This window comes from Sceloporus occidentalis, unplaced genomic scaffold (genome assembly GCF_023333645.1).
Source record: "Sceloporus occidentalis isolate IW3139 unplaced genomic scaffold, rSceOcc1.0.p SCAF_1, whole genome shotgun sequence".
Classification (NCBI taxonomy): domain Eukaryota; kingdom Metazoa; phylum Chordata; class Lepidosauria; order Squamata; family Phrynosomatidae; genus Sceloporus; species Sceloporus occidentalis.
This window is the reverse complement of record NW_028316981.1, coordinates 208,779,321-208,789,658: the sequence shown is the minus strand read 5'-3', so window position 1 is coordinate 208,789,658 and position 10,338 is coordinate 208,779,321. Positions and strand designations below refer to the sequence as shown.

At 37.2% G+C, this 10,338-nt stretch overlaps 1 protein-coding gene across 6 annotated transcripts in view; it reads right to left on the bottom strand.

Moving 5' to 3' along the window:
• Positions 1-647: 647 nt before the first annotated feature.
• PCGF3 (polycomb group ring finger 3) overlaps positions 648-10,338 on the bottom strand; it is an 81,768-nt gene continuing 72,077 nt past the window's right edge. For 4 of the 6 annotated variants that reach the window (XM_089488709.1, XM_089488711.1, XM_089488712.1 and 1 more), the window contains 4 exons: positions 10,118-10,206; positions 8,455-8,592; positions 5,757-5,837; positions 648-4,719 (listed from right to left, as the gene is read on the bottom strand). In XM_089488709.1, coding sequence (XP_089344835.1) covers positions 4,672-4,719; positions 5,757-5,837; positions 8,455-8,592; positions 10,118-10,206 — 356 coding nt within the window. In that variant the 3' untranslated portion in view covers positions 648-4,671. Of the gene's footprint in view, positions 4,720-5,756; positions 6,232-8,454; positions 8,593-10,117; positions 10,207-10,338 lie in introns of those variants that run through there. The other 2 variants (XR_016272650.1, XM_089488714.1) reach the window with 2 other exon arrangements.

The window sequence follows — 10,338 nt, the reverse complement described above, 5'->3', positions numbered from 1 at the left end:
CTGCTGCCACCTTCCATTACCAGAGGAAAGTGTGTTTCCAAGCCAACAGTATGCATTTTAAGAAAAATGTTGTGTTCCCTGTGCACATTTTGACTAGAAGGTGAATATATCCACTTGCAATTCTGACATGCAATGGCCTGCTTGTGTGCCCCATCTTCTTACATTTTAAATCTGAGGTCACACACATACACACAAATATATGATAAGTTAAGGTATCATGTGAAGTGTTTAAAACCAGAGCAATTACCTGAGGAAATACAGAAACACGATTTTTCTGTAAAATACAGTTTTAACCGTCTGCAGGAAATGCATTTTTATGTACTGGTTAAAGTATAAAGTTATCAAAGAGTCATCGTCTAGATGTATAAACTGGTTGGCTTTCTCCTGTTGCATTTAAACATACAGCTCAGTTTCAAATAACTGCAAATAGGCTAACTTTGCAAATAGATTTGTCACTCCATTGGAAAAGAAACAGGACAATGAATCTCCCAAGACTAATTAGATTGCTATGAAAACAGTAAGAGCCAGGTAAGGTTTCAAAAGGCTCAAATAGTATTAGAGGAAATGACAACAAAAAATAGCACCATCATATTTTGTAGTCTGATATTTTAAAAACAATTTTATCACCCACCCACCCCGCCCCCGAGGTTAAAATTTGTATCTGGAGCATTGCACAACCGCTAAGAAATAAATATTTCCAGGTTTAATGGTATACAAAGAGAGAGAGAAATACCAGACGTACCAATGGCACACACATAAATTTCTGAAAGGCTTGCAAGCCTTGCTGATCACTTCTACATTTTACGTTTAAGAGTTCTTGCCAATTCATCTTTAAAATATTGTTGACAGGTAGTCCTTGCACACTGACACAATTCCCAAATTTAATTAAAAAAAAAACAAAACAGGAAGGGGAGAAGGGATAGAGAAGAGCCCATTTGAATGCACACTTAAAACCACCTAAATTCCTTTTCAGAGCTGTGGTTAGTAGATGCTACATTTACCATTTAAAATGTATGCCTAACAAAAGCATGTTTCAAACCTATTGCACAAAAAGCATAAAGTAATGCTCTTTATCCATACAAAAAAAAAAAATATCAAACAAGGCCAAGCTAAATGTTGTCCTATATAAGTAGTTGTCACCAAACCCAACCATGACTACATTTCACCTTACTCTAGTATATCTTACCCAAGTCTCATGTTATGGCATCTTCAATTTTCATGATCCACAACACTGGTTGCCGCAGGAAAGTGGCAAGAAAATACACAATGTCATGACATTAGACCACAGCTAATTTGTAGTGGAGATTATGAGGTGTTTAGGAGGGAGTTAAGTGCATGGTTGTCCCTTTTAGTAACAGCCACTCATTTAGTACATCATCTGGTTTGGCCCTCACAAAAAGAAAAGAAGAAGGAAGAAGCTTGTAAAAAACATCTCACAATTTCATTTTATATGCCCATAAATAAAGCTGGACCATTAAAACCAAAAAAATACTTAGATGGTAAAAAGTATGATAGAAGGCTTAAAATAGAATAAATAATTTTATAAAGTTAACTTTCAACCCCCCCCATTCTTATTTAAAATTCAATATTATATATTCTGATTTCTCTATTTTAAAAGAAAATTATACCAAGCGAGACCATAAAACTGTTGTTATGCTTGTCTCTTTGTTGCTGAGGATAATGCAACAAGAAAATTTTACTGCATTTATTTACCAGCGGTAAGCAGTCTTTAAAAAAACAAAGAAATAAAAAATTAAAAAATGACTTCACAGTTATTTTATATATCACTTTAATCAACCAACACAAATTCAGTGGCGGCTGAAGGATGTCCCAGCCGCTTGAGCTGAATACGATTTGAAGACCTTAAGCCAGAAAGATCAACAGAACGCTTTGCCAACATAACCATTGTGCAACCTGTCCCTTAAAAGCTTCACAGAAGAGAGACAATTTCTATCACAAGGATCTGCTCTGTTGGTAGTCACTGTAGCTGTTTTTCTGATAATACAAGCCAGCTAGGTCTCTGAAACAAACACACCCCAAGGGACACAGTTTCCATAGAAAAACAAGTATTCGGAGAAGGTGTTTTGAAAAAGAAAAGAAAAAAACCCAAGTATTTTCTGCCAAGGATGTTTTCATCAGGCTGTTATAAAAGCAGAGATAAATACTCATATAAGTTCAACAAAACCAGCATAGGTGTCAACTGCTGGTCTTGTTTTCAATGCACCTGACTAGATATATATTTAAATATATTTATATAGCACCGTATCAAATTCAAGTGATTCAAAATTTTGCTAGAAACTTAGCAATACAGATTCCGTAGACTGTTGCAGTCAAGAGTTGTGGGGTTGTAGTCTGCATTGTGATACTATTTAATCCCTCAGCTCAAGTTACACAGGATACTATCTGTATTCAGAATTTTAAGATGACATTGATCTTACAGTTCATCTGTGTATCTAGTCTGAGGTAGAATGAATTGTTGGATATGGTCATTAAGCACTTCAAATGCTTAACTGAACCAAGGGAGTATTAGACAGGGTCACCAAGTTTAAGGCTCACTAAGAAAGTGTTAGCCAACATATTTGCAGATAGCACCACATGGCCTATGAATTAGGGTGGGAAGGAATCCTTACGTTTAAGGCTCTCCAACTACATGCACTCTTGTACAGACCTCCCAATTCCATGATGCTACAGTTTTCCACTGACCAATTTTAAAAAATTGGAAGATACTTTCTGAGCAAAGGCAAGCAATAGTTACCATGAAATAAACTGCTGTTTATCATAAAAGGATGACCTAAGAGCTAGAAGTTAACATTTTAAGGGCACTTTCCAGTGGACCACTGTCCAACACATAATACACTAAAATGAATGGAAGGATCACAACAGTGCAATTGCACATTCACTGAGAAATGGCCGTCCCATTAAAAAGTGGGTAAATATCCTAGACAATTAATGTACCCTTTGCAGCTTCCATTCATTTTGCCAGAACATTCCAGAAAAACTTTCTGTTGAAAGAGTACCCTATGTCTTTCTCTCCCACCCCCTTCAGCACCTAAGCCAACTCTTGAATACTTATCCCAACATTTTAACTTGCTCCTATTTTGCTCTCCATTTGACTCCTTAAGTTTTCACCTATTCATGTTTGCCTGTATGAGGCTAAACATAAAGATGTCCACAGAACTCAGCTTGAACAGACAGGTTAGCAGCATGCCCATGTGCTGACAGCAGAAGCCAGAGAAGCAAAGAAGGACAATATTTAGGGAAAGCTTGATGATTATTTTTTTAGTCTAGCTGATACAATGGAAAAATGAGGACTGAGAAAATAAACCCTTCTATAAGAGAGAAATAAAACTGTATATAGGGCTACATGCAGCAGTGAGTGTGCCTATGAACACTCTTGCGTGAAGTCCATGCTGGACCATATAAAATTAATGAAATGATTCCAGGAGAGGAGTGTCACTTAATTGTTATTAATAATGAACAGATCATTTGTCACCCATTAATATTTCTCAAACAAGCAAATTTGAAGAACTAATCCCCTTTTTTTTAAAAAAAAATCTCAAATTGCTTAAAAGTCAAACAGCATTTATCTCTTTAAACTACTCAGTCCTCTGTTGAGAGATATACTTACACAGCTCAGACTTGACAATGTGGCCCTAGGAAGCTGGATTTTTAAATTATTATTATTATTATCACTACTATTAACGTTGACAGATCTGATCCTATAAAGATAGTTTCAGTAAATAACCAGGCTAACACAATAGTCTAGTTTAGGGAAACCTAGAAACCATCAGGAAGGTCAGCCTGTTAATGCATGTCACAGAAAGTGTGTTGTAACATTAATATAGTGTGTTATTCAAAGGAGCACTACTGGAATTCAGGTAGTTAAGGCTGCCAACAGCTTATTTTGTTTACTGTAAGGCAAATCCCCTAGTCTAACATCTCCCTCAGCTCTGTAAGCGACATATACCCTAAATGCAGGTTCTTTCTAAATGCTCAGCATTTTTATGCGAGCTGATAAAAACTGCAACAGAATAGAATGAGCTAAAATTCTTCCAATAACCTCAGTCAGATGAACCAGCAGAAGAACACAAGAGCATAATCCAAAATAGCATCATGCAGCAAAATCACTGCCAGCTGTTAGATCTTTGTCAATGTTAAACATTCCACATAGGGCTAACTAACAGGGGCCATGAGGTATAACGAACAGAAAACCTTGCAAAAAATACACCACAGTTAAGTTGTGAAGTAATCTAAATGTTGTTTGGTGACAACAAATCTTAAACAACTTCTTAATCTTAAACCATCTCCTCCACAACATCTTAAACCCATTTTGCATCTTTGCAAGATGATGACTGAGAACTGAGCTTCACATGTGAAACCATGAAGTGTTTTCAGTGTTTGTAAACTTCGTGCTGGTAGCATCCTCTCAAGTTACAATTTCTTTTTTTTTTCTTTTCTTTTTTTGGTAAGAAAAAGTATAAATATTTTTCTATGCAGAAAGTTGGGTTAATGCATCCCTCAGAGAACGATTCAAGATGGTTGAACGGGAGAGCACGACTTTTTTCGGGAATGGATTCTGCTGGTCTGTGTCTTGGGTAAACTGTGTGATGCACTAAGAAGGTGCCCAATGATAGTCTCTGCAAAAAACCGTCCAGAAGGACAAAATAGTTCTCACAGCAAGTCCATTTTGGGTCTGTAATGTAGCAGTAGAGGTGCTTTCTGAAAGATAAAATAAACATACTGTATTTTCTGGCATATAAGACTACTTTTTAACCCAGGAAAATCTTCTCAAAAGTCGGGGGTCATCTTATACACCGGGTGTCGTCTTATAGGGCAGGCACTGAAACTTCAGACTGGAGAATCTGCGGTCACCGCCTATGGTGGGGCGAGCTCAAAAATGGCCGCAGCCGCATCCCCTCCATATGTGGCAACCGTATGAAAGCAGCAAGGGCAGCACTGTACAAGTACAGTAGAAGAAAATCTTGGAGAAAGGGAGGGCTGGGCAGGCAGGGAGAGCTGACCAATCCAAGCAGGCTTTGTATACAACAAGTTTTCCTGCTAAGTACCTGCATGTCATAAGCATTTGAATTAAAATTACCATATTGAAATCGAATCTGATGTTTTTTAAAAAAATTATTTAGAAGTGGGGTAGTCTTATACGGCGAGTATATCCCAAACTCTATATTTTAACTGGAAAAGTTGGGGGTTGTCTTATATGCCCAGTCGTCTTATATGCCGGAAAATACGGTACCTGGTTATGGAAATTACTACTTCAATCACAGCTGTATAGAGAATATAAGAAAAACATCCCATGTGTATGAAACTTGAGAAGGGGGCATTCCTTAGCAAAGTTGCTTGTAAACTGGAGTACCCCCACAATGTTGATATCCACAAAGCCCCAAAGTACCGTAGCCATTTGGGAGGAGGGGGGACTGGGTTTCTCAACCTGAAGATCTTAGAACATGTTCCCCCACCTTATGTTCTACATGAAGATATAGAAAATACTTCACATTAACACAGAAGCCTCTGGAGATTCTTCTCCACTTGTACTAAGTAGGATGCTTGCCAAGTCAAACAACTAAAAAAGATTCACACACACAGCTTCCAGCCTGATACAAAGAGAGATGAGAGCCACAAGAAATTAACGCCAAATGCAGTTCTCAGGTATCAACTGGCTATTCCTTATTTAAATGACAAATTAAAAATCTAGAAAATCAAAGTAATATGTCAACTGTATCAATCAGTCTTAAACATACCTTAAATCTCCATCTCGTAACAACTACAAATTTGAGAGTGTGGTCCTTGCCCAGAATTTCTTCATTGCATAATATATCCAGCTAATAAAAACAAAAAGTTCAAGGATCAAACATTTCAGTTTAACAATTTCAAATTATGACACGATCAAAAACAAACATTAAGAGAATATGACAGCCTAAAGATAAAATTATTGATATCACCCAATTCCCTTGAAAGCAGATGTCTCGTCAAGCAATCCTACAAGGTTCCTATGGACACAAATTAGAAATCCTTTAAAGTACAGTAAACTCATTAAGAACTCAAGCCCCAAGTAACAGGAACACTTTACACAGCAAAGCTGGCAGATATACAATACCTATATTCTACTGCTGAGCTTGCCTGTTGTGTGGAGGTAATACTTCTGCACTTAAATAGGGTTGTTCATACTTGCTTCAGGATTTTTAGTTTAACTGCACACTATGTTCTGCTGATGCACTGAAAAATTAATTGTTCATTCATGATTTGTCAACAATAGGTGAATATCTTCATCCTTATGGAAAATAATTCCCACACCCTGGCTTTAGTTTTATTAAAATAAGCATGTCCACAGAGTGTGCCTGCTGAAATAATTCTGGAAAAAAGAAATTAGGGACTGCTTTACAATGCAAACAGGCTTGAGTGTTAGTTGGTTTCTAGGTAATCTTCAGTGTGAAAAAAGTAACCTGTATGTGAAAACAACCGGTAAATATGTAACTGTCCAGAGAGAAAATCATTACAGGGTCCGTTTCCAGGGATCCCAACCTGTGAGAGAGTTGATAATCAGCAGCAAAAACAACAATAGCAACAACAAAAGTATAATACCCTTTTGTGGTAAACAGTTACCCATTAGATGTCTGATGTTTAGATTTGATTCAGTTTGAAAGCAGCTGTCTAATTTTAAGATGACTACATCCAAAGCAATACAATGTATGGTCCAAAAATATTCAGCACTGCACACAGCTTATCTAACTTACACCTAATTGTGTACTCCATTATACATTGCCTCGATTAGACTTGCATGTCACAACTCCAAGGTGTTACACTACAATTTACACAGAGTCCATATGAAAAGTAATTACAGTAGGCCCTCGGTATCTGCTGGGGTTTGGTTTCAGGACCCTGGCATGGATATCAAAATCCATGGGTGCTAAAGTCCCATTATGTACAATGGCATAGAAACATGGCATCCCTTATATAAAACAGCAAAATTAAGGTTTGCTTTTTGGAATTTTTTTGTGTGAGTATTTTTGGACCATGGTTAGTTGAATCCGTGGATGCAGAATCTATGGATACAGAGAGCTGACTGTATTCATACTATCAACAGCCATGAGAAAAATCTTCCCTAGCAGAGTTTTCCCAACAAGTAGGAAGATATACATTTCTCCTTCCAAGAATTCAAGTGGTAAGCTTGTCTCCTTCACCCTCTTCTTTAGGGACAGGAATTGTGTGGGACTAATATTAGTTCAGGCCATCACAGATGCAAAGAAAGGCCAGAAAAGTGAAATCTGCAGGGACAGCCAATATATCCTCAGATGGGAACAAGCAGCATGCAGAGGAGACACTATAGTTGCCAGTCAGGCTAGCAGCTCTGCAGGTCACCCAGTTTGCCAGGACCATGCAGGCTGCCAATATCAGGGGGACTTCTCATGCCTACAGCAACATCTATGGTTGTTCTGAGTTGTCCTTGCAAGCTATTCATGAAAAAAGTCTCTAAATGGATTTGTGACACATTATAATACGATAATATTCCAATATAATAATAATAATAATAATAATAATAATAATAATAATAATAATGCAATTCAATATGAAACCCTTTGAGATCCAATTAAAAGTTGATATCTCACTTCATTCCAGTCCATAAAAATCTTCCTTAAAAATGAGCTGCCACTAGCAGAATGCCAGATAGGCATATGGAGATCAGACAAGACCTTTTTTCAAATACACATGTAATAAAATTAGTCAGGGGAATAACAGGTGGCACAAATCAGAACACCCATCCATAAAATACAAACAGATTATGTGGTTATTTGTACAAGTATTATTTCAATTAATGGCAGGGCATTTTTAGCAGACATTCATTATAACAAAGTTTAATTCGGAAGCACACACTTTGGAATTCTGTGCTTTCAATCACAAGTCATATGGGATCTAATAAAAAATTAACAGTTCAAATCAGGAAGCTGATGTTTTGTGCCTTGTTTTGAAAGCAAGTTTCTGCTTTCAGATGCAAAGAAAAGCCTGAAGGTATCATGGTGGTTTGGAAGATTTCAGTGGTTTGGGAGAGTGTCACCTCGCACAACTCCCTACCCAAGGCCCTTCCCAACCATGTCTCAGTAGGTGTACAAACAGAAATGCTTCAAGTGAATATTGAGGGAAAAGAAGAGAAAAATACATTTTTATTGTTTTAAGTTGTTTTGTTGCCATTATTCTTCCTGAGAACTGATATATACAGTACGCTAACAATATTTTATTAAAGTAATAGTACGGAAAGCTTCAGAGCTATTTTTTTTAAAGAAATCACCTTTAAGGGGCTGTTTCAATACATCATCACCTCCTATTAGTCAGATGAGTAGTAAACTACAGTATTTAAATTTAAGAGGAAGAGGGGAGAATCAACATTAAAGATTATTAAAAGCTCCAGTGCATGTTTTTCTTTTTCAAATGTTTTTGTATTACCTCATTAAATGAAGAAAGATTAAGTTTTTTGGCAATGAACTTCTTTAGATGCAAGACTGTAGCTTGTGCTGAGCAGCGAATCCATTTTCTCTTTAGTCCACGTAATTTGCTGCTGTTGCATTCCAAACAGATGCTTACCTTTAGGGGGAAGTAAATGGTCAGTACTTGTTAAGAGGCACTCAACCTCCTCAAAGTTTTCCTTGTGTAATAGCAAAACCAAAGAGAAAAGCAGGCTGACCTAAGTAAGAGTTTATTTTATGTAAAAAAAAAAAAGCCAGAATCATTTTTCACTACTAGAACACTGTCTTTGACTAGTGGACTAAATATTTAATTTCTGACATCTCCAGTTAGAAAGAGAGAGAGAGAGAAGGAGCAGATGATGAGAAAGGCCTCTATCTCAAATCATAGAGACCAGCTGCAAGGGAGAATACGACAACACCATATGGATGAATAGTCTAACTTGACAAAATAGAACAAACAACCTTTCTAGCTTCTTCACGATCTATGAACGCAAAAAGTGGAATAACAACCAGATGGTAGTACACACCCTAGTACTAGCTATTTCCATTTCTAAATAGAGAGATCATTTCACACTGTAGCTACTTCATATGTTTCTCCAAACATCAATAGCACTAGCTGGGAAATCCAAAACAAACAAAATTGGTGTTCCCTATTGAAAATTAAAGAGCAACAGAAAATATTTTATTTTATTAATAAGAAGTGAAAGTTAGGGATGAAACAGCAAATCCTTTTTGGAGGCTACATTTTCACAGCTACTGAAGCCAGGTGTCAGATCACCTGGCAAGAACAAATTATACACACAGAAAAAAGCCTAACAGGCAGTGATCATTACAGACAACCTACTACTGCAGGGCAAAGAAGGACCACACATACAGCATAAAGTGTTTTTATTCTGAGCAGGAACAAAGAACCTTTATTCTGTTAAGGCCCACAAGATCATTTCTGTTTGAAATAAAACTGAGGGTCATATGTGGTTGCCCATTCCTACCTTGAAGGTTGAGGTCTAGAATGTAATGAAGAATGCATAGGACCATAAAAGCCACCAACAGATGCCCACCCTAGAAGAAGTGTCACCTCCAGGGTAACACAATAGCCAACAAACATAACGTGTTATTGAAACCGAATACCTTGATATGAAATGTTTATGGGTTTGTCCTAAAAATAAATAAACCTATATTAGGTAAAGGTAGCCCCTTGACACGAATGTGTAGTTATAACCGACTGTTGGGGGTGTGTGTGTGCTCATCTCTGTTTCTAAGCCAAAGAGTCGGTGTTGTGCAAAGACTGCTCTGGTGGTCATGTAGCCAGCATGACTGCATCAAACACTATTACCTTCCCACTTAAGTAGTACCTATCTATCTACTTACATTTACATGCTTTTGAACTGCTAGATTGGCAGAAGCTGGGACTAGTGACAGGAGTTCACCCCATCATGCAGCACTCAGGCCTCGTATTGCCAACCTTCTGATTTTCCAGTCATCAGAATTGGTGTCTTAACCACTTAGCTACTGCATCCCATATTATCCCATATTACCACCTCCAGAAATGTACATTCTGAAAAGAAACAGCATTATCTCTGTACTGATCCTACTTCTCATCTTGTTATTACTGTTGTTAAAAATCCAAAGATCTTCTTCAGTACCTGTTCATCACTTCTATGATAATCATTATCTTCTTCCTGTTTCTCTTCTGATGTTTCTTTGTTTGTAGTCTCATCTGCTTTTGTTTCCCCTAATGAAAAAGCATAGAACATCTGTCATAAAGTGGCAATCTTTAAAGATAAAAAATCACGTATGAAATAAAAGGCAATCAAAATCCACAGCCCTTTCAGAAGTAAGCCTGCCCTTTCAGAAGTAAGCCATA